Here is a 24979-nt window from a genome sequence, read left to right as displayed (position 1 = left end):
CCAAGGCTGCCGCTCGCCCATTCGTCCGCGGCGAGACTCCCGGACACAGCCCGAGCGGGATCCCGGACTCGGAGTCCCGGAGAGAGGCCAGTCCCGCGTCGCCAACACCCCGGTGCGCGCCTGCCCGGAAGTGCCGGCGCTGAGGGGGCGGGGCCGAGAAGCGCTTCCGGGGGCGGGGGGCGCGGGCTGGGGCGGCAGCCGGAGCGGCGGGGACGGGCCTGGCGCCGGCGGCGGCGGAGGGGGCGCCGCGGGCGGGCGATGTGAGCGCGGCGCTCTCCGCAGGTGAGGCGCGCCGGCGGGGGGCGGTGGGCGGCGGGCGAGGCGCGGGCGGAGCCAGCGGAGTCGGTGGCAGCCCCTGGCCGCTGTCCGGTTCCCTCTGGGCGCGGCGGGGCGGGAGCCTCCGCGCCTGGTCAGCCCCGCGGGCCGGCGGGTGGGCGGGTGGTGCGGGTTGGAGCCGAGGCCGGGCGGGGTCCGGACGCTCTGGGCACCTGCTCTGGTCCGGCGCGCGCCCCCAAGGGGCCAACCCTGCTTGGCCCCGGAGTCCGGGCGCTGCTGGCGGGTCTGAGGGCAGCGCTCGGCCAGCTGCCCCGGGCTCCCCAGCCTCCGCCCGGGCGTCTCGGGATCCCCTGCTTCCGGGCCCCTCGGCCCCGGGGGCGCTCCCCCTTTGTACGGGGAGGCCGGATGGTTAAGTCCCCGGGAGAGCCGGGCCGGGCCGCGGGGTCGGCCCTGCTGGTGGCTGCAACCGAGCTCTTGCCCCACGCCACGGCTTTTCTCCAGGTAAACAGGCGGCGGCGCGTCCTGCTTGGCCCTGGACGTCTCCATGGTCACTCTCGCCCTCAGACGGTCCTGCCATTACGGAGGGCTGGGCTGGCCTGGGTGTGTAAACAGTGTCCTTCTAGGCTAGGCGGCTGTGCCTTGGGGCATGAATAGTCTGGGAGTCTCAGTCTTGAGGCTTTCAGCAAGCCTTTTCCATGCTGGGTCTCAGTTTCCCCACCTGATCAGTGAGGGTTTTAGATAAGCTCTCTAAAGACCCTTCCAGCTCTACCATTCTGTGTATGTCTGAAATTGGAATGGCTGTCCCTGGTTCAAGATACTGGGCAGCTTCACCGAAGACTTTTTGCAAATGTGGACTTTTTAGCCGCTTAATACACTTGTTTTCAGACAGGGTTTAAAATGAATCCAAGAAGCGTTTCTAAACCTAACCTTATCCGAATTCATTCCTTGCTTTTGTTCCTAGTAGTAGTCAATCACATCCTGCTGAGTTTTTGCGTGCAAAATTTTTTGTTGTTGTTTATATCTGCCCATTTTCTCTTTGTTCCCTAGTCAGGCCCTCTTTACCTCACATCTGGATTATCGCAGCAGCTTCTTAGCTAGTCTCTGACTTCAGAAGTCCCCCCACCTCTCCCATCCTTCCTTTATGCTAATGCTAAACTTAATATAGGAAGTCAAAAAAAGAGTTGAGTGTTTGCTTGCTTATTAAATGTCAAGATGCTGTTCCATGTGGTGGGGTAAAGTCGTAGGAGGCACACTTCCAGCCTCCAAGCAGCTTTACACTGGGTGCTGAGGCTTTACCTGTGGAAAGGTAATTGATGAGACAAGCCTGTGTGCTGTAGAATTAAGAGGAAGGAGAGATGGAGGTTACTATAGGCCAAGTGGTCAGGAAAGGCTTTAGTGAGGGGGTGGGGTTTGAGCTGGCTGTAAAAGGATGAGTAGGACTCTGATAGGAAAAGAAGAATCAGACCCAGTGATCCCGTGGAGTTAGTGAATAGACCAGTTTCCTTGTAGAGAAGGGTGCTTAAAGGAAGGGAATAAGGAGATTGGCTGGGCTAGTTTCTGAAAGAACTTGAACACTAGGCCAAAGTTGAAACTATTCTAAAGGCAGTGGTGAGAGGCAAGAGACTAGGGGTGGCTCATGATCATTTACAGGAGGGGAGGGGAGAGGCTGGGGGCCAGGAGATCAGCTAAAAGGCCACAGGTATTTATACCACTATTCAAAGCTGAGTACATCCTCTGCCTGCCACACTGCATCCAGTCAGTGCCCGCCGTGTCTTTTCAAGGCTCTCCTCACCTTCTTGGACCTTATTTGCTGCTTCTCCTCCCCGACTGTCTCCTGCAGAAGTGAGTTTGTGACTGCTTCGAGGGCGTTGCGCCTCTTGTTCCCCCTTCTGAAGTCCTGGCCTCCTTTTTCTTCTCCTCTGTGTAAATTCTCCATTTCACTTCCTTCAAGCCCCTGCTGAAGATATACTTCCTCCAGAGGGTGTTCCCTGACTGCCCTACCCCCATGCCTTTGTGGCACTCAGAATCTAAAGCACAGGATTCAGCACTTGTTCCTCGGTTACTGAACTTGCTCTTGTCCCAGCTGAAGTGGGTGTTTTTTTTGAGGGCATTTTGTCTTAATACTTCTCTTGCAGCCCTTGTAATATCTAATACTGTAGCTGGGCTTTTGTAATAGGTATGCAAATACTTCCTAATTTTTGTTGGTAAATGACTTAAATTTTTTTGAACCGCCCCTTTTTAAAGGAGAAGCTTTTATTAGTTATCAGTTTTCTCTGTCATATATCATTTACGTCTAATGCTGCCATTCAAGGTGGATGTTTTCAGCTTTCATTCTTCGAGTGCAGATAACATAAAATGAATCTTTGAAACATTAAAATGTTTACTCTTGATTATGGGAAAGGAAAACATGTAATTCTTCAGTTGGAGGCTGTGGGGAAAGTACATCAGCTTTGGAATCAGACCAGTCTGGGTTTGAATCCCAGCAAGGCTACTTACTAGCCATGTGAACTTGGACAATTTATATAATGTCTCTGATCCTCTGTTTTCTCATTTGTAGTATGGGGATAATAAAATCCATTTCCTAGGGTTTTGTGAGTTTTAAAGTGAAAAAAAGTATATGAAGGAGGTAGCAAAGTTTATAGCACCTAGTAACTGCTTAATATTTACATTTTCATCATCATCATCATCATTATTAGGTGTAAATTTATCACGGTGGAGAAATGATAGGCTGCCGAACCTCGGTGTATTTACTGAGCTGTGTATTTCTACATGTCTGTGGATCCTACTTTTACCTTCCAGCTGAAGCACTTGTCAAAAATGTCAGTATCACAAATCTATAATGTGTCATTATGTTTTATTCCCATTAATTTTCATCTTTCTCTAGTTTAAATTCTGCTTAATGGTTTTCAAACTTCTTAATTGTGTCCGTTTAATGTTTTGTAGCTGACAGACTGCTGAATTTAGCTTAGTGAAGGTCATCAACTGAAGGCAGTTTAATTTCTAATGGTTATTTTCTGGTTGTATTGATGGCATGGAAAACTTCATGGAAGAAAGCAATTCAAGGTGAGCTTTTCGAATCCTTTTATCTTTCGAGGTGGGACTTAATATATTTCCCAGGTCTGGTGTCCCCTGAAATGCCAGCAGTAAGCAGATAAGATGCTACTCCTTGACTTTTTTGAGTTCTTTGCCTTAAGAAAGCTTATTCATTCCTTTAACTGAAACAAATCTTTCTATTTCATGATAGGATTTTAAGCATCTAATTGCCCACTTCATAGACAGAAGTAAAAAGAATGGACATTATGCAGAGAAATGGCTGCAAAGTACAAGGAATTGTAACCCCTTAATTATCACTGTGTTGGTGTAATGATACACCCTTAAATGAGAAATTTTTTTTCCACTCAAAGGTGATCAGTAAGACACTAGCACCAATAAAACCCCTACTTCTCACCACTGTGCCTGGATTAAAATCTTATTCTTACGGGAGATAAGAATTCTGGCTCTGAAGACTGTCAAATCCAGGTTCAAATCCTGGCTCAGGCCAGTCATTAATGAGTTTGGGAAAGGTTCTTAGTCTCTCTGAGTGTTTTCTCATCTGTAGAATGGGGATAGCTGCCGTGTCTATCTCATAGTGTTGTCATGAAGATTCAGTGAGCAGGTAGAGAGCTTACTTAGTGTACAGAACGCAGTTGGAGCTCAGTAACTGTTACTGCCAGTCAGGTTAAAGAGTCCATTCCTGCTCTGCTAGGAAAGCTCAGAAGAAGCTTCTGATGTTTTGCACTGACTGAAAGACAGTCTCCACTGTCAAACGAAACCGCACTCTCAGAATTATTGTATCTGAGCAGACTTGGAGAATGTTAACGCCTTGGTAGGAAATCTAACAGTTTGGATAAAAATGTTCTTTCAGGCTCACATGAATTAATGCAGTAAGAACTCTAGACTTGTTTTCTTTTAAATTAGGATGAGTGCTTCATGAATATCCATCACGGAATGCCATTTTATTTATTTTTTTCTTGCATTGGGTTTCAGCGGCACCAGAATGTTTCATGCAGGCCTGGTGTTATTCGGCTGCTGCTTTCTGAAGGATTAGATTGTGTTTCATGACAGCTCAATTTTAGTTTTTCTCTAGACCCAGGCAGAAATACCTAAGAAAGTTATTTTTGTATCCTTGTGACTGCTGTCACCATGCCTGTTGTCCCCAGTGCTTCCATTCAGCGGTCTTGTTAATGACTTTTTGTTTGGGAATGATAAGGGATCTTCAGGTCTTCAGTGCCTGATAGAGAAAGTCTAGCTTGAGTTGTGTCTCCAGTATCAGCAAGTGACTGAAGCCAGCAGGTGCAAATCTGGGTTTGGAATCATGAGCATCTTGATGGAGAATAATGGGTACTTCCTGGTGCCTTAAACAACTTCCAAATTTGTAACCTTGCTTTCCTTTCTTGGAAGTGTCGCAGGGTATTTTTAAATGAAGTGGAGCAAATTAGAGTGTTTATGGGTTAGATGGGAGTGAACCACCTTGCTAGATTTTTCCTGCTGGTGAGACGATCCTACGTCTCTCGGGTGTTCAGCAGGAAAAGTTGAAAGCTGAGGGTGCCGCCATGGTGGCAGTCATGGATTTTGAGCCACCAGCTTGGTTTAGGTTGCTGAGAGCCTCTCTCTGCCAGACACACTGCTAGGCTCTGGGCACACAGTCCCTGCCCTCAGAGAGCTCACCACTGAGGGTGTGAGCTCAGCAGCACGGGAGGCTCAAGGATCAGCACATCACATTTGCTTAGGTTTTACGCTTTTACTTTTGCTCTGGTTGTCATTACTGGGAAACAGTTCCAGGGTTTAAGACCAAGGATTTTGTAGAGGGGATTTCAAGGCCCATGTGGGTGTTTTGCCCAGATGACATTTAAGTGTCTTTTCTCATCTTTAGGTTCTCTTTAGAATGGATTTGCAGTGTGGGAAGATGGCACTAGTCTAGGTTCTGGTTTTCACTGTTTGGTTTCCTTACAGCTTAACAAAAGGCACGATGCAGAATTTTATTAGTCAGTGAAACGGTGCCTTAAGGAGAGGGCTAGGTGTGCATGTTTCCTCTTTCGTGAGCATCTTACAGTAGGAGCAAATAACTGTTCCTTCTGTTCTCAACTGTGTTTTCTGTTTTCCCTTTTAGTAACCGCATGTTACCACATTCATCCTTGGCTAGTACAATTTTTGGTTACTCCCAAATTGTGCCTATTGGACAACTCTGTTCAGAGGCCCAGTGGGCAGTCTAAACTCAGCTTGTCTGAGGTGGAACTAACTTCCAGAGTGGATAGCATCCCTCCGTCTCCAAGCCCTGTTGAGTCCTTCTTTGGACTCGTGTTCAAATTGGCTGCCACCGGAATCCAGTTTGAGATTTCCAGTCTCGTATTCAAGGCCATCCACGTTCCCACTGTGGCATTCCTCTTTCCCTCATCACTCCTTGTACCTGGGCCCTGGCCACTACCCCAGACACCATACATTTTCACTCCAGTGTTCTTTGCTTCTGCCATTCCTCTGCCTGAAGTGTTCTTTCTGTTCCATTTGAAATGCAAAGTCCTGTTCAAATATTACTTCCACCATGAAGATTTTATTTATTCTCTTTGATTAAAAAAAATTCTCTTTGGTCAAAAGTAATCAGTCTTGTCATTGCTCTCATAGTTCTTTGTTTCTGCCTCTATAATTGTCTGCTTGATACAATAATTACCCATTTGCAGCCTATCTTTCCCTAGATTCCTTGGTTTTAAAAATTATATATTTTTAGGTAAAACCCTATACCATGTCTTAAAAAAACTTTTAGTGAGAATAATACAGCTATATGATAAAAAAATTCAAAAAGTATAAAAGTCTGTTTCCCTTCCCTTTCCCCAGTCTGTAGTCCTCATTCCCGAAAGTCACCAACATTAATGGTTTCATGGGATTCCTTCCAGAATGGATACAGCAGTATATACTTGTTCTTTTAAGAAAAGTACATGAAGTGAATCACATATATACATACAGATTTTTCTATGGCTTGCTGGTTTTGGCTAAATATTAGAGCTCTTTTCCATGTCGAAGGATACAGGTCTATTTATTCTTCTTAATGGCTGGGTAGTGTTTCATTGTTGATTGGTTTTTTTGTTTTGTTTTGTTTTGTTTTTTTGAACAAGTCTTCTCTGGATTTTGAGCTCGTTTCCCTCTTTTTTTTTTTGCTATAGCAAATAAAAGTGCTCAGTGGACATACATATCCTGATAAGCTATTGTAAGTACTGTGTATTTGTAAGCTTAATTCTTAATAGTTAATTGTGGGCCAAACGATGAATGCTTTTTACATCTTAATTGATATTACCAGATTATCCCTCAGGATTACACCTGCACACTTTTAAAATGTGTGCAGGTCTGATGGGTTACGAATGGTATCTCATTTTTTCTTTTTGTAATTCACATGACTTGATCATGAATAAAGCTAAACATCTCTTCATATGTTTTTGATCACTTTTTCTTTGAACTGTTAATATCTTTTGCACCTTCTTCCATAGGATTTTGTGTGTCAGTCCAAATCTGTTTGAGTTATAATATAGCCCTTTGTCAAATGTGCACGTACTTTCCCTCAATATGTCGTTTATCTTTCTGCTTGGAGGGTGGATTTTTTTTATTATATATTTCTGTGTTGTCAAATGTATTTGTCCTTTGTGGCTTCTGGGACTTAATGTCATGCTTGCAGAGACCTCTATGACATTATTATAAATAAATTCACCCATGCTTTCTTTTAGTTATTTTTTGGTGATAGTTAAGTCTTTTAAAAATAGTGTCAGAAGACTATAATGACATTAAGTGGAAAATAATAGGACCCTCCTTACATTCCCTGGTGCTTTGTAAGAAATTGTTAAATATGCAGCACCTTTGAAAACTTAGGGAGCTGTAATTTCCATTAATCGGGCATTTTATTTTATGTGAACCTATAGTGGTCATATAGAAGAGCACTCACTACCTTTTTGCCTCATTTGCTCAAACTCAGTGGGAGGAGCCAGGTGAGAGGAGGAACAGAGTGGCGATGAACTGGCGTCTGTCCACCCTTCCCAGGATCAGCCTTGTCTCTTAGATTATGGTCAGCTGGTTTCCCTGTCTTTATGAAGTGTGACTTTTTTAAAGCTCCTTCAGGTCAAATGTGTTTATTCTTGGTGAGCTTTGGAATCTGGATTAGGGGGTATCATTCCCTTGTTTGTAGCGTTTCAGAACAGCGTCTTGTCCTGATGCCTGGGTGTGGTCATATGTTCTGTAGCTTTTTTTGGGTGGGAGCTTGCAAAGATTTCAAGCAGCTTTACTTGCTAAGCCTTGTTGTCATATGGTCTTGTATCAGATCTTAGTTTTCTTTTCAGAGCATGCATGCATGTTTATTTCTAGGACCCTTCTCCTTCACTTCGCACTTCAAGTCTGTGGGTCGAGTATCCCAGGCTGGCTTGTATGGTAATTTAGGGGACAGCACCTTTCCCCTGTGGCTCGTGCCCACACTGCCTCGCTGTGTGAGTGGCCTCCCTTCTCTGGTTGCCCAGTCTGCCTGAACTCCCCAGCATGTGGCTGTGCTCTTCCCGAACCTGGTCGCTCTTCACTCCTCACGGTTCTGTCTTGCTCTGGCCTGTGCTGGCCTTGCTGCTGTCCTCAGTGCTTTCAGACCTGGCTTCCTCGCTACTTGGTCAGTCCTGGATAGCCCCTCACAGTCTGCTGTTGCTTTTTAAATGCCAGTCTCAGTGCTGCTTTGAATTCTCTTGAACTTGGGCTGAACCTGTGTCTTGGCAGCATCTGCTCTCTGTGACTTTCACCCTCGAACACCAAAAGGACCACTTACTTGAGCCCTAGGTCGGTGGTTTCTAATGAATAGAGGCTTTAGCATATGAAGATAGCTGTTTATTTAAAGCAGGTAAAATCAGCCAGGATGCAGGGCTCTGACGGGGAAGCGGGAGTAAAAGCTGTGAATATGGAAGGCATAATATACTGCAGCTGGAGGGCCACCTGGGACTTTTTTCTGATCATAACCCTTCCTTCTACCGGTGACTTAGATCTAGAAAAGAGGGAGATTTTGATCTTGAAAGAGGGTACTGTGGTAAATTCCTAGAGCTGAGATTGCTCATGCACAGGGCATGTGCCTTTGTAAGTTCGATGGATGTTACTAAAATGCTCCCTTTTGCCTTTCTTCATCTCTTTCCTCCCGACAGAGGAAGGAGTAAGAGCCCTGGGCAGTGGTAGGAGGTTGTCACCTGTCACTGTCCCTTTCCCTGGCCACCACCCTAGGGCAGGGAGGTAACCTAGGGCAAGCTTTCGTTTCCTCCTGCCTTTCCCTCAACTCTCCTGCCTCCCTTACTGGTCCAGCTACTCCCCTTGGGCAAATTAAACAAGGATAAGGGGTTATTGTGTAGGGGTCTAGATGGCCAGACTTTGCAACAGCCCTGAAGAAGTTAAGTTAGCCTCTTGGAGCCTCAGTTTCCTCACCTCTCAAGTGAGGGTAATCGTACCTGCCTTCTGGTGAAAGGTCAAGAGAATTCATACATATGTATGAATAATACATATAAGGCCTTTGCGACATGCCTAGCATGTGTCGAGCATTCAGTAAATATTGTAATTGATGATGATGATGATGATGGGCTTTTCCAAGTAAGGGGGGAAGGCTAAGGAGTGTGGTGGAAGGTGGCAGTGATCCCCTTGGGCAGTTGCTGAGGCTGGTGTGGAGGTGGCTGGACGAATGTCAGGACTGCCCACGTCCGAGGTGGTCCTTCCCAGAACCCACTGTTGAGACCGATGGTGGTAGTCTCATCAGCTGACTGTGGCAGAGGCTGTGTGTGAGGTGAGAGCTGCTTCCCGAGGGGTGAAAGCATTCTCCAGTTAAAGAAATTGGAGAGCAGAAAGTTTGTGTGTCCGTTGGTTGAATGAGCAGAAGAGCGTTATGAAGAAATCGGGGAGCTGACAATTTTGAGCTTCCCAGAGACCATTTCAACTAATATCCTCTTTGTATATGTTTTAAAAAAGAAGTATTTCACATTGTTATCCAAAGTATAGTTTTAACAAACAAAACCAGAATGAGTATTGTTAAAATAAGTATTAATGGTATTGAAGAAAAATATCCAGTTTATATATACTTGTTTTTAATTAAAATATAGCAATGTAAATGTCTAGTTTGGGGATTTTTTTTGTTTACTGTTGATATAATGGGACAGAAAGACCTGTGATTAATCTGCTGAATTAAAGAATACTGATTCTGATGTCTTTAGTGAGTGGAATAATCAAATTCATTATTGTTTTCTGAAGCAGCTGCAAACTTAGTCTAAATGAAAAACTAATATAAATCACTTCTCTGCATTATCAAAAATGAACTCCATTCCCATCTCTCTCTGAGTTGGGAGGAATCTGCAGTAAGCCTGTATCAAACTGCAAGACTGGGACTCTTATTTATCTTTGAGTTCCCTCTGGTTTTGTGCACGTAAGAGATTGAAATTGAACATATCCTATAAATGTAGAAAAATAAATTCCCAGTCAGTATGTCATTTAGTGATTGCAGTTAAAGCTAATACCTGCAGCACATTGGACAAAAGGCTCGTTTTCTTAATTGGCAAAGAACTCTGACAGTTCAGTAGAGAGTCAGATATGGGCAAAGGATATGGGTAGGCAGTTCGAAGACAAACTTAGACAAATTGCCATTGAAGATGAGAAAAGATGATCAACCCCATTTATAATTAAATCACAGCAAAACAATGAGATACCACTTTTAACCTGTCAGTGTGGCGAAGGTGAAAAAGTTCAGTATTCATTATTGGCAGTTACGGGGGTACAGGCACTTCACGTGCTGTTGGTGAAGGGACAGTTGCTGCCACCTTTTGGGAGGTAAGTTGGCATTATCGATGGATGTGAAAAACTAACGCAGTAGCCCCTCTGCTAGGAGGAGCTACTATGACTATTTAAATGGTTTCCTGCTTTTGGTATCACCTGGGGACTGATTAAGTATTGAATACATGGCGGCACATATGAAATTCATTTATATGAATTTCATGGAATACTATTGAGATCAGAAAAGAGAATGAAGTAGATGAGCTTGTGCTGCTGTGGAAAGATTTTAAGATATATTAAATACCTTTTTTTTTTTAACATCTGTATTGGAGTGTAATTGCTTTACAATGGTGTGTTAGCTTCTGCTTTATAACAAAGTGAATCAGCTATACATAAACATATATCCCCACATCCCCTCCCTCTTGCGTCTCCCTCCCACCCTCCCTATCCCACCCCTCTAGGTGGTCGCAAAGCACTGAGCTGATCTCCCTGTGCTATGCAGCTGCTTCCCACTAGCTATCTGTTTTACATTTGGTAGTGTATATAAGTCCATGCCATTCTCTCACTTCATCCCAGCTTACCCTTTAAATACATTTTTAAAAAGCAGAGTACAGAACAGTTTATGCTGATATATGTTTATAATTTTCTCTGAAAGAACACCCAAAAACTCTTTCCAGTGATTGAGAGACATTGGAGAAGAATTTTGCTATCCATTTTATATTTTTCTGTACGATAGTTTGAAGTTTGACCATATGCATATATTTTATTTTAAAGATAAAATTAAACATTGATCTAACTTTGGTGTAGGCCCACTGACATTCCATTCAAGGGAGAAATCAAGACCCCCGAGGAACCAGTGATTAGCCCATGCTGGAAAATTGCAGAGGAGTGGAGGGTTCTGTTGGAACTGATGTGTCTGTGAGAGGTTCTGGCTTCCTTTGCTTCAGGACCACTGGACCTGATGTCAGGTCTGGAATTGTGGAATTGTGATTAATTATGCCTTTTACTCCTTTTACGTGACTAGGACTTCAGTTACCTGTAAATTCCCTGTGTGTCAGTCTCTGGGAAGCCTCTTATTCGAGAGTGTTGCTTGTTAGCAGCTTTAGGCAGGAGTCTCTGAATCTCATTGTCACTGCCGAGAGGACGCGTCAGTGTCAAGGCGAGGAGAATGGAGCACTTCCTTTCTCATTTCGCAGAAAAATGGAATTCCTCCTTAGGTGTTAATCATGGTCTTTCATTTTTCTCTTCAGTGATTTTCTTTCCAGTGTAGTTCTGTACTTTTTTCTGAGAAGAAGATAAAAAGCCACACAAAGGAGGAAGACACCTCATTGTGGAGCTGTTTTCAGTTTTACAGACTATTTCAGAAATGCTTTTTTGTTTTCCTTTTTCTACTGGTTTTTGCCCAGGACTCTGTACCTTTAAAAAGCTGAATCCACCTTCCTTTTGCCCTTTAATTCCAAAAGTCACTATTTACACATCCTTGTGTCCCGAAAATGCTGTAATGAATAGGTAACATTTGACCACTTGGCAGGTGCCAGGCAGTTTCTGTGTTTCTAGAAGGCAGTCTGTTGCAGTTATGAGCATGACCCCTGGAGCCAGACTAAGTTCATCTGTTAACTGCGGGACCTTTGGCAAGTGTCTTAACTTCTTTTCTTCAGTTTCTTCATCTATAAGATGGCAGCAATCATAGTATTCCCCTAACAGAGTTGATAAGAGAATCAAATTAATTAATCTGTGTAAGGTGTTTAGCACAAGATAGGTGCTCATTATATGTAAGCTATTATACACATTCATTGCATGAATTTCCCTCATTCAACTACTCCAACAGTCATGTTGGGCTGTTCTAGTCATGTTCTAGATACAGAGATCAAGGTTAATGGACTTGTCTAAGGTCACGTAACTATTTAAATGTTCATTGTTACTATTTTTATTAGAAAGTGGCACAACCAGGATTCATATCCAAGTCTAACTTCAAAGCCAGTTCTCTTTGTTACACCATCCTGTCCCCCTAAAAAAAGTCTCTAATAGCTAACCTTGATTGCCACGTGCCAAGCAACCATTGTGCTAAGTGCTTCCTACATGTATTCCTTATAACAACCCATAAGGCAAAGACTATTGCTATTGATACTACCATTAAAAACAAAAAAACTGGGCTTTTCTGGTGGCGCAGTGGTTGAGAGTCCGCCTGCCGATGCAGGGGACACGGGTTCGTGCCCCGGTCTGGGAGGATCCCACGTGCCGCGGAGCGACTGGGCCCGTGAGCCATGGCCGCTGAGCCTGCGTGTCCAGAGCCTGTGCTCCGCAATGGGAGAGGCCACAACAGTAAGAGGCCTGCGTACCGCAAAAAAAAAAAAAAACCAAAAAAACAAAAAACTGAGACTTGGAAAGGTTATGAAGTACCTTGCCCAAGGTTTTACAAATGGAAAGCAGGTATCATTTGAATCCATATCTGACTCCAAATTAATGCTTCTAATGGTTATATTAGGATCTTTTCTTATCTCTTAAAAACTAGATGAGGTGCCTTAAATTTTTTTAATGTTACTTATTTTTAATAAGTAATACATTCACACAGTTTAGAAATTTTAAGAGTTCAAAATGATTCACTGAAAGCTAATGGGGCTTCCAACTACCTCATCCCTGTCCCAAGAGGCCATTTGTTTTTGTGCATCATTCCAGAAATATTTTGCTAATATTTATATATGAATATATTGACACAGTGAGGTGTATATGTTTTCATAGTGCTTTATACAAATAGCATATATACTGCTCTGCATCTCAGCTTTTTCATTTAGCAATATATCATGGTGATTGTTTCATACCAGTATGAAAAGAGCTTCCTTATTCATTTTTTCTGGTGGTATAATAGTCTTTAGTATGGACATACCATAATTTATTAGCCAGGCTCCTCTTGATGAGAATTTAGTTTGTTTCCAATCTTTTGTTATCAGCTGTCCTGTAATAAATTCCTAGAGTTGAAATTGCTCAGTCATGGGGGATCGTTTGTAATTTTTCTGGATACTACTGAAATGCCCTCCAAAGTATTTGTACCATTTTATACTCACCAGCAGTGTCTATGTCAAATTATCATCTAATAGGGATTTAAAAATACATATATTTTTGTCATTCCAAGTAATACATGTTCACTATAGAAATTTGAAAAATACAAAGAAGAAAGATAAAACATCTTTACTCTCACATTAATGTAAATATTTTGTATAATTCTTTAATATTATCTCTATGTATATTTAATATTTGTAAATACATATATACTTTTAGAAATATCATTCTGTATATTCTGTGATTACCTGATTTTTTAACAGCTTTGTTGAGGTATATAACTTACATATAAAATTGACCCATCTTAAGTATAAAATGCAGTGACTTTTAGTAAACTTAAAAAGTTGTCAAGGGCTTCCCTGGTGGCGCAGTGGTTGAGAGTCCACCTGCCGATGCAGGGGACGTGGGTTCGTGCCCCGGTCCGGGAAGATCCCACATGCCGCAGAGCGGCTGGGCCCGTGAGCCATGGCCGCTGAGCCTGCGCGTCCGGAGCCTGTGCTCCGCAACGAGAGAGGCCATAACAGTGAGAGGCCTGCGTACCGCAAAAAAAAAAAAAAGTTGTCAGACTATCACCGTAATTCAGTTTTAGACCATTTCCATCACCCATAAAGATCCCTCTTGTTCATTTGCAGTTGATCTGATTTCTTGCTGTGTCCTTAAATATTTATTCATCAAATATTTATTGAGTATCCACCATGTGCCAGGCAGTTATCTGGCACATAGTTAATATAACGGATAAAAATTCCTGCTCTCATGGGAACTAACTTACATTTTGTGGAACTAACTTTGCATTCTTCTTTAACGTCATTTTAGTGATGATACCGTATTCAGTATATAGCTGTATCATACTTTAATAATTCCCTTATTGTTGGACATTCAGGTTGTTTCCATTGTTTGCTTTGTAATTGAATGTAGTTATGGATAAATTTTTGTGCCTATATTCATGATTTTGTTTTTACAACACAGAGTGCTGAGTTGAGAGAAATTCCCATTTTAAGGCTTTTGTTATATTTGCCTACCAGAAGTATGTGAGAGCACCCCTCTTCCTATAACACTGCCAGCTGGGTTGCGTTTTTAAGTCTGGGCGATTTGAGAAAGAACAATTGTGTCTTGTGTTAATTTTTATATTTTGGTTTATTGATGAAGTCGTTAAGCATTTTATCCCTATGTTTAAAGGCAATTTAAATTTTTTTTTTTTTTAGCATCTGTTCATATTCTTTGTTCACTTTTCAGTTGTTATATTTGGCTTTTATTGATTTGTAAGAGTTTTATACTTCCCTGCCATAGATGTTATATTTTTCATAATTTGTCTCTTTTTGTTTTTTGGTAAAAGATATTTTTTAGATGTATAAAAGTTTTACTTAAGTAGTTAAATCTCCCTTTCTTCTTCTGGTGTCTGCCTTTGTGTGCTCAGAAATGTCTTCTCTTGAAGTTATTTTTGGGTATGTTGTGAAGAAGGGATCTAACTTTATTATTATTTATTCATTATCCAAGCAGCATCTATTTCCAGAAATCTTCCTTTTTCACTGATTGAAAATGGCCCCCAAAGGCCCATCCTGGTCTGATTTCTATCTACTTGACAGCCTCATGTGGCCTCTGCCCTTGCTCCTTGTCCCAGCTGTGCCACAGTGCTCCAATATTTCCTTCCTTCCTGACTTGGGCTCTCATCTCTTTGTGCATGTGATTCCTTCTGTCTGGAAAATTGGAACTTTCCCTGCAGCACCCCCCCTACCCCCCAATATTTGGCTAACCTTTTATCATCCTTTAGGTCTCAGTTGAGATATCATTTGTTCAAATGGCCTTCTCTGACCACTCCTCCGTTATGAAAGATCTCATAGCTCTTATCACAATTTACAACAAGAGAATTGTAGCTCACTCGGAGCTGTAGTGCCAGGCATACGGAAGACTCTCAGTATATATTTACGAAATGAATGAATTATAGCCTACTCATACATTTTGACATCTATATGTTTGGCTGTATTTTTCTTTTTCTAAAATTTTTTCAGTATTTCTTCTTCTAGATCTAATGTCCAGTATGGTGGCCATTGCTCACACGGGGCTATTGAGCACTTGAAATGTAGTTATTCCAGATTGAGACGTGCTGTAAATGCAAAATAGACATCACATTTTAAAGACTTGATATGACAGACATGAAATTCCAAGAGTGTTGTGAAAATACTGGTGACTTAGTATGAAAAAAAGAATATAAAATATCTCATTAATAACTTTCTAATGTTGAAATGATAATGTTTTAGATATATTGAGTTAAATTTTGTATTTTTCCTTTTAAACAATATAACTGCTAGAAAACATTACACACATGGCTTGTGTTGTATTTCTATTGGACGGCAGTGTTCTCGATGAATTTTAAAATCATTTTGTCAAGTTTCTAAGAAAATACTCCATTGGGCTGCATTATATTTATAAACTAACTTGCGGGGAACATGTCCATCTTGATAGTGTCAAATTTTCCTACCAGAAGCATGATATGTGTCTTTGTTTATGCATGTTTTTGTCCTTATTAAAGTGTTATAGTTTTCTTCTTGTAGATCCAATTTTTTGTTTATCCCCCAGGTATTTTATAGTTTATGTTAATATTGTTGGCTGTAACTTGTCATTAGCTTACCTAACCGGTTTTTTATGAATAATAATTTTTTAAATCCTTCACTTATTACATCCTGATTCTAACAGATTTTTTTCAAGCAATTCTGTTGTGTTTTCTATGTAAATAGTCATATCTCCCTTGGATGATAATTTCACCGCCTCTTTTCTAAAGGCTATATGCCTTAATTTTCTCTTGCCTTTTTTCTTTGGCTGGAATTTCAAGAACAACGTTAAGTAAAAGAAGTGATGGGCAGACAACCTTGTAGCCTTCCAGGCACTAGCAGGAATTCCTTTACAAAAGTGTTTTACCATAGAGTGTGCCAGGGAACACTAATTCTTTGGAATATTAATATGTGTACCTTGAGAGAAGAGTTTCATGGTTAAATGAGTTTGCAAACTGCTGAGTTAAATAGAATTCTAGTCTGTAGGGCTTTGCAGATGGGTTAGTATGCTAATATGTTTTTTAATTCCTAGGAGGTAGGGATATTGAGCTCGGGGCTTGTGTTCTACTAAATACATTTTGGGGAATGTAGGTATATTTCCTTTTTAAGGGTGATGTTGCCATTAGTTTGCAGTAGATGCTATTATATTAGGAAAATATTGTTCTATTCTTAGCTTATTAAGTATTTTTATCCTTACTTTGAAAGTAACTTAACTTTTTAAAATGCATTTTTGGCATAGAATTGATTTGGCCATATGGTTTTTCTCCTTTGACTTATTGAGGTTGCAAATTACATTTGTGTATGTCCTAACATATAGCCATTCTTACATTTGATCATAATATATTATTCTTTTAATAGGTTATATTTGCTAGTATTTCCTTTAGGATATTAAAGTAAGTCTGTTTAGTGAAGTCTCTACGTAGGTAAAGTTGACGGTCTTTATGCTGTTTGCCATATTCTAATATCAGACTTATGCCATATGAACTGAGATGCTTTAAATATTTTAGCATGCATCTAGAACAGTGTGAATGGCCTGAGGATCATTTGTGCTTTGGCACTCTGTTTCTTTTCAATTCTGCCAATTTATGTTATCCTAAAAATATGTCCATTCCACTTGGATTTCAAATTGATTTCAATCATAAATCTAGGATAAATAATGGCACAGGGTTCCTCTCTAACTAAAATGTTTTAATAAATTCTGAGGTGATTAAGAAAAATTCTGATGTGATTTATCATCACACTGATTGATCTTTTTCTGCAAAAGTCTTAGATTTCGTTGCACATTGTCTTGTCTTAAATTTTAAAACTTTGTCTCTGTGATTAAATACTGTTCTGTATTAATTACATTTTTGTTTTCCTTGGGTTTAGTTTGTTCCTTTTCTGACCTCATAAGTGATTTCATTTATTTTTATTCTTTATTGTTTAATGATAAAATTTTTAAGGCACTGACATTGTTAAAATTTGTTAGTTCAGAACCCCAGCATTTCATTGTGAAAAATTTCAAACATACCCAAAAGTTGAATTTTACAATAAACACCTGTATACTTAATCTAGACTCTACACTTGTTAACATTTTATTTTGTTTGCTTTATCACATATCTGTCCATCTCTTTTTGGATGCATTGTTAAGTAAGTTGAAGATATAAGTAAACTTCATTCCTAAACCCGTACTGCAGATTTGATGTGAGTTTTCTTATTTTCTAAATAGCTCTATTCCTTATTGATTTTCTTTTTGATTCAGTGCTTATTCAGGAGGTGTTTAAATTTCTCTTGATTGGGTTTTTGTTTGTTTGTTTGTTTTGTTTTTTTTTGCGGTACACGGGCCTCTCACCGTCGTGGCCTCTCCCGCTGCGGGGCACAGGCTCCGGATGCGCAGGCTCAGCGGCCATGGCTCACGGGCCCAGCCGCTCCGCGGCATGTGGGATCTTCCCGGACCGCGGCACGAACCCGTGTCCCCTGCATCGGCAGGCGGACTCTCAACCACTGTGCCACCAGGGAAGCCCTGTTGGTTGGGTTTTAAAAACAAAAATATAAATGTGAGATCTGATTTTGTTGTTTTGGTCAGAGAATGCAGCCTGGGCTCTACACCGTTCTGTAGTTTTGAGTGATCAGGGCTGTGGGCTCTAGGCAGAGGGCAGCCAGCCTGTCCTGAGCACGCCAGCAGTGTGAGCACTAGCCGAGGATGATGCACTCCTGACGTGTCCGTCACTCTTCTTGATCCTCCTGTCTAAAAACTCTTCACTGAAGGCGGCCGAGCATTGCGCTATGAATTACCAACCCAAAAGGATGTAAATGTGTGTAGAGCTGAAGGGGAGAAAATGCACATCAAGACAACAACTCAAACTCTAAAAAGGTTTAAGCTCCATTCAGTATCCAGTGTGCTGTATACTTGCAAAATACCAATTGGAAATATACAAATAAGGCAGAGCATTTTTTTAAATGAATTTACTTCTGTTTTACAGAGTACTTCAAATCCTCAAAGGTAGGTGAAACAGAAAAATATATTTCTTAAAAGGATACCAAGTTCTCAGCTAGAGCTAAAATGGCTCTACTGTATGTTACATGTTTTACTTTGATCAAGATGTATGTCAGGTAATTAGGAGACTTGGCTAATGGATCATTAGGTTATTTAGCTTTAGGTGAATTAACCAAGGCATGAAAGACTGAAAATAAGTAAGAGGAGAAAAGAAATGCTCAGGCGGACCCTAGGAGGTATAGTAGCTACAATGGAGGGGGTGGCGGTATTTTTGCAAGGCTGTGTTTATGCCACTTGTACTTAGTGAGGAGTCACTGGCGAATTATGAAACTCTCTCTTTCCTCAGATTACGCTTCATGTCAGTAGAAATGGACAGCAGCAGTTTTATTCAGTTTGATGTGCCCGAGTACAGCAGCACCGTTCTGAGCCAGCTAAACGAGCTCCGCCTGCAAGGGAAACTATGTGACATCATCGTCCACATTCAGGGTCAGCCGTTCCGAGCCCACAAAGCAGTCCTTGCGGCCAGCTCCCCCTACTTCCGGGACCATTCAGCATTAAGTACCATGAGTGGCTTGTCAATATCAGTGATTAAAAATCCCAATGTGTTTGAACAGTTGCTTTCATTTTGTTACACTGGAAGAATGTCCTTGCAGCTGAAGGATGTTGTCAGTTTTCTGACTGCAGCTAGCTTTCTTCAGATGCAGTGTGTCATTGACAAGTGCACGCAGATCCTAGAGAGCATCCATTCAAAAATCAGTGTTGGAGATGTGGACTCTGTGACCGTCGGTGCGGAAGAGACTCCAGAGAGTCGTAATGGAGTTAAAGACAGCAGCTACTTTGCCAACCCGGTGGAGATCTCCCCTCCATACTGCTCTCAGGTACGGCAGCCTACCACAAGCAGTGATCTTCGGATGGAGACGACACCCAGCAAAGCCTTGCGCAGCCGTGTACAGGAGGAAGGGCACTCGGACCGAGGGAGCAGTGGGAGCGTCTCTGAGTACGAGATTCAGATCGAGGGGGACCATGAGCAAGGGGACCTGCTGGGGAGGGAGAGCCAGATCACTGAAGTGAAAGTGAAGATGGAAAAGTCTGACCGTCCCAGCTGTTCCGACAGCTCCTCCCTGGGAGACGATGGCTACCACACCGAGATGGTTGATGGGGAACAAGTTGTGGCCGTGAATGTGGGCTCCTATGGTTCTGTGCTCCAGCACGCCTACTCCTACTCCCAGGCAGCTTCACAGCCAGCCGGCGTAGCTGAAGCTTTTGGAAGTTTGAGTAATTCCAGCCCATCCAGATCCATGCTGAGCTGTTTCCGAGGAGGTCGTGCCCGCCAGAAGCGGGCTCTGTCTGTCCATCTGCACAGTGATCTGCAGGGCTTGGTGCAGGGTTCCGACAGTGAAGCTATGATGAATAACCCCGGGTTTGAGAGCAGCCCCCGGGAGAGGAGTGCAAGAGGTCACTGGTACCCGTACAATGAGAGGTTGATCTGTATTTACTGTGGAAAGTCCTTCAACCAGAAGGGAAGCCTTGACAGGCACATGCGACTCCATATGGGAATCACCCCCTTTGTGTGCAAGTTCTGCGGGAAGAAGTACACGCGGAAGGACCAGCTGGAGTACCACATCCGGGGCCATACCGACGATAAACCATTCCGCTGTGAGATCTGCGGGAAGTGCTTTCCATTCCAAGGTACCCTCAACCAGCACCTGCGGAAAAACCACCCTGGCATAGCTGAAGTCAGGAGTCGCATCGAGTCCCCTGAGAGAACAGATGTGTATGTGGAACAGAAACTAGAAAATGATGCGTCGGCCTCAGAGATGGCCCTAGATTCCCGGATGGAAATTCACACGGTGTCTGATGCTCCTGATTAAGATGGTAAAGAAGTGCACCCCACAAAGCACATTAATCAACGCCTATTTGTGATTTGCTTTGTTGTAACCTTTGGTTTTCCCAACCATCTGGAAATCTCTTGGTCTCTTGGCAGTTTTTCTAAGGTTTCTGGAAGGAACACTTCATTGTGTTTATCCTTTCCCCCGCCCTCCCTCCGTCAAGGAGCTCAAAGCATGAAGGGCAGCGTATCCAGGGAAAACACAGGCTGACAGTATTCCTCTTTGGCTGAACTCTTCATCCAAAACCTGCCAGTGATTTAGCTATGCCAACTGGTTGACCCTACATTCTCTGCCAAGAGGCATACTCTCTCATTGTGTGCACTGGCACCAGTGCATTTCCATGGAGGGAGACTGGGATGCCGTCAGCTGATACAAATGGGTAACCTTTTCTAATTTAAAATTACTTTTAGGGGGTAGTTAGACAATTTTTATATATATATATATAATAAAGCAATTATTATATATATAGTATATATACATTCTCAAATTTGATTTTATTCTGGTTGAGGTGAATGTAAGAGGAATATATAATTTAATACAATGTGAACAGGGCTTTTGACTCTGTCTCGCCCCTACCTAATATGTTAGGGTTTTGCCCCTTTATTTCCCTTATAAAAGAATGTTAATAGGTTTTCAAATATATTAATCATTGTGTCCAAAAGCAAGCAAAGCAAATCACAGTGTTCATAGCTCTGCTTCATAACAAATACATAAACCAAATGCCATAAAATGTATTCAACTCTAGTTGGAAACCATTTGGAATTTTTGTTAGTTGTCCAGTAGGTAAGCTGGATGACCCGTGGTGCTGACCTTTTTACATACAGTAGTGTTATATTAGTCAACCCCAAAGGAGCAGTGGTTTTCAATGTTTTTACTGGCCTATGAATCTACCTTCATTCCGTACTGTAGAAACATACCAGGTAACTAAATCGAATCACTCTCTACCGTGAGTTAGTACTCGCACTAAAGGAAAGGGATTTGTAGTTCTGTCTACAAAATTCTCCAAGCAGTGTTGTGGTTTTTTTTCTTCTTTCTCTTTTCAAACAGCCAGTTCAGGTGCACAGCAACTTTTTCTACATGCAGTTCCCAGGGAAACTGCAGAACTTGGAATTTGTACTTTTTGTAAAGATATACTCTATGGGAATTGCAAGCAATATATCTATCTTAGTATTGTGTGAGCTGATGAGAGCCTCCGTGGCTCCCCCGCTCTCTCAGTGTTTCCTGCTTGAAGAAACCAACAGTTAAAAAGCCCTCTAAGATACTCTGTGTGTCACCAAATCTCTGTGTGTCACCATTTTTTTGGTCACGTGGTGCTATTTTTATGTTATGTATCTTTTAGGTCAGTATAGTTGTAGAAAATGTGAAATCTAATGGTAAAAGTGAATTATAATTTTTTTCCTCTCTTGAGTTTATAGCTTGAAAAAAGACCTCAAAAGCATGTGCTGGCAAACACATTACTGTATAAAAACATACCCGAGTCCTATTTGGATAATGTTTTATTAGTACTTGAGGAAGTGTCTTCAGTTTTATATTTTGTTCACCCGTGTGCTCCTAGTACACAAAACGGGCTTTATGAGATTGCCCTGGTACTGTGTACTCCGGCAGAGAGTAATGTAAGCAGTTTGGTGGTGAGTTTGTGCTGCAGGCTGTCGGTAAGATGTCAGCACTCCAGGCTCTCTGCTTGAGAACCTTGGCCCTGAAACTCACAACTAGTGTGTCTCCACGGGAGAAGAGCACAGACCACCTAAGAGAAAAACAAAAGCGAAATTCGGACCAACCTCAGAGGCTAGGAGTTAAAGGAATACAAAAGTAGATGTTTGCTGGTTTTCCGTGCTTTTTTGGCTCTTAAAATACCAAGAATGGAGTTGGGGTGGGGGGTGTTTGGGGATTTTTTTTTTTTTGGTTTTTTTTGGGGAAAAAATCATTCAGGCCCTTGTGTGTGATCGCCCCCGGGGGTGGTAGCTGTGCAGTAGCATCTCTTCAGCACAGGGGATCTGTTCACGCGTGAGCCGCTGCTCTCCACATCAGTGTTACTACGTACAGACACACGCGAGTCCTGCCGCTCCAAGGAGCGACTTCTGCTAACCGGGTATATAGTATGCCTTTTCCTGTCAGACTGCCTAAGTCAGGGGTCTGTTCTCTCCCTGAAGCACTTGCTCAACTCCTGTCAAAGCCGTGTGCCTCAAGGGGAGGCTGGACCCCAAGTGTTTACCCACTTAAATATGTTCTGGGGTTTCAGGTAAATGTTTGTGATTTTTTTTCCTTACATGAATAAGTTTGATTTTTTTTTCCGTCAAAGAATTAAATGCAAAAAATTTGTGTTGTGATACAAATTAAGTTTGTGACAAGAAGCGCCCAAATCGAGGACATGAGAGGTCAGGCTCAGGGAAGGAGCCTCCTTTTCACTCAGGCTTGGGGCCTTCTGAGAGGCCTCCAGAGCATCCTGTGATAAACGAGACAAGTGAGGAGGGGCGGCACTTGGGGCAAGCGCCTTGAATGTCCTGGTTCTTGTCACCGTGTCCGTCTTAACCTTATTTACATGGAATTCTTTGTATTTGTAAATTTGTTTAACTGGTTTGAGTTTACCAAAGAGTGACTTATCCAAAATTGTCTTTGACAAAAATATACATTGCTTTGATTGTACAGTTCAGGTTCAGACGTTGTAATGGGACTGTTAAGGGGCAGAAAATTGATTGCGTTTCTCTCTAATAATCATGATTCCACATTTTGCAAGTTCCACTTGCTCCCATTCATGTTGCTAACACTTTACCCTTTCCACTGCTAGCAGTGTTAAGAATGAATTCTCAAGCCATAACCCAGTACTGTAAGGTCCCACAGGGCTTCGAGGGAGGCCGCGCGCGGGCCAGCACAGAGCTGCGTGGCCTCTCTGAGCGCGCGCACTGCCTGCCGTGCTTCTCAGTGTGCAGGGCGAGTGAAAGATTAACTCCGTTCACATCGGGCAGCAGCAATTAATTGTGCCTTGTCACATGAGGATGTGCCAGGAGGATTAACGTGACCACAGAACAGAAACATTCTCTCCCCGAAGTTCACTTCACGTCTCTGCAGACGAAGTCCGCCGTGTAACTCCTTAGAGCGACTCTTTTTGGAAAGCAAAGTCCCTATTTCTGTACAGTTTTAGGTTAGATGTTTCATTTATAACAAATGCAAAAATCAATTAAGATAAAAGTGATATGTGAAGAAATCTTTTACAGTAAAATATATCCTGAATTCATATAGGTTTGTTCATAATTGAGTCTCTTCTTGAGCTACCTTTTCAAATACGTAGACAATGTGAAGACAGTGACAGCGTCCTTTTCTATAGGTGTTTAACCTGTTATTACAAACTGTGAAAACAAAGAATTTTATACTTTTACTAATGTGTGTGGTTTTAAACAGTTATTTTCATTCTAATCAGTTCTCTACCCTCTAATTTCTACTAAAGCTGTAAATACATTTAGAAATTATATTTGTAAATACAGTATATGAAGTCAAGTTAATTTTGGGGTCAGTGGAAAGCCTCCCAATTGGCTCTGCCTTGGCAGTTTTGTTTTTTGTTTGTTCTTTCTTTCTTTTTTTTTTTTTAACAGCAGAAAGGATACTGTCGGTTCACTGTTAAGCAGAATATACTGTAGGACTAAATTGATAACTTCTAAATCTTCCAGAGCATGAGTAGATGTCTTTTCTAATGATAGCAGTTATAACAAGTCTTTGTTTTTCCCCTAGCCCAGACCATAGGCCTGCATATTTTTGTGTGTGGTTTTGTTTTTACTTTTGTTTTTACAGCCTAGACTCTAGGAAGAATTTGCAGGAACACAAAACAAGGGCTGGGAGGGCATCATCTATGTGAATGAGCTTTACTTTAAAGAAATCAATGTATTTTATTTTAACAATGTTTTCCATTAGTGACTGTGATTTTTTTTGTTGTCGTCGTCGTCGTTATTGTTAAATTCTGTAATGGTTTCCTGTGAAGCCTCCACTGAAAGGGACTCAAATATGCAACACCTAAACTATTTTCCAAGGGCACATGCCCCTTGAATGGTGCTTCTAGACTGGTCAGGGTTATTTATTAAATTTTATATATGAAAGTATTGGGGAATTATGTAAATTCTTTATATGAAACTATCTAGTTCATAAATCATAGGTTTCATATTACTCAGTGCAACTGAACTGAAAGTTCAGAAGAGTCATTCACATTGTTCGAAATTTGTAATGGTTGTCACTCGTCACATACGTCTCTTCAGTAAGTGCCAGAGTGTTTCCACTGTTTCTGCCCAGTGCTTGACTTCTCGGCCCACAAGAGAACCTTTTCTCTCTGGTTCCCCTTGGGTCTGGCACAGACAGGGCTGGTGTAGTTCTCTATCAAGTCCTGGAGTTAGCCTTGCAGCAGATTCAGTAAACAGACCTCTTGCTGCCCCTCAGTGACAAGTATGCTGTGAATTCAACCTTTGGACTTGCTGCCCAAGCCTTTGGTTGCTGCCCTGAGTATAGTAAGAGGTAAACTTACCTGGTTTCTTCGAGAATGACCATTTTCCTAATGTGAAAACCATCTGTCTCACCACTTTTATTAGTAGGGCTAACATTTTTTTCCGTTATAAATGGTTGAGCAATTTGAATGACTTAACACAGTGTCATTATCTTGCAATATAAACTGGTAACCTCACAACTCCACACTTCATCACCATATGAAGTAAATGAAGCTAGCTAAGCGGATGCTGTATCAACTAGTAACTTGCCATTAAGGATTATTTTATAGCATGAATTTAAGACTATTTATTCAAATGATATTTTACTCTTGTATTCATTTTGTTTTAGATTTGTGACATGAATACTTCAGTGCTGCTTAATTTTGTTCTGAATTCTTGTTTCTTGCTTGTAAATGGCTTTTTTATGGTATAAAGTCAATGGAAATTGCTGTTTGTAAATAAAAATGCTGCTAGAGCAGA

The 24979-nt window shown here is 41.8% G+C and overlaps 1 protein-coding gene across 3 annotated transcripts; it reads left to right on the top strand.

Annotated features, from left to right (window-relative positions):
* Positions 1-234: 234 nt before the first annotated feature.
* On the top strand, positions 235-24979 carry ZBTB34 (zinc finger and BTB domain containing 34). 3 transcript variants are annotated; one of them, XM_027104835.1, is made up of 2 exons: positions 235-282; positions 18494-24979. In XM_027104835.1, exon 2 carries the CDS (start codon positions 18504-18506, stop codon positions 20016-20018), a length of 1515 nt encoding a protein of 504 aa, XP_026960636.1. In that variant the 5' UTR covers positions 235-282; positions 18494-18503; the 3' UTR covers positions 20019-24979. The 3 variants fall into 3 exon arrangements, with proteins under 3 accessions (XP_026960636.1, XP_026960634.1, XP_026960635.1); XM_027104833.1 differs by lacking the exon at positions 235-282 and adding an exon at positions 521-3339; XM_027104834.1 differs by lacking the exon at positions 235-282 and adding an exon at positions 17658-18383.

Source organism: Aethalodelphis obliquidens, unplaced genomic scaffold, assembly GCF_003676395.1.
Source record: "Aethalodelphis obliquidens isolate GAN/ISIS:26980383/991018 unplaced genomic scaffold, ASM367639v1 scaffold7, whole genome shotgun sequence".
Lineage (NCBI taxonomy): Eukaryota > Metazoa > Chordata > Mammalia > Artiodactyla > Delphinidae > Aethalodelphis > Aethalodelphis obliquidens.
This window is presented reverse-complemented; position numbering and strand designations above follow the sequence as displayed.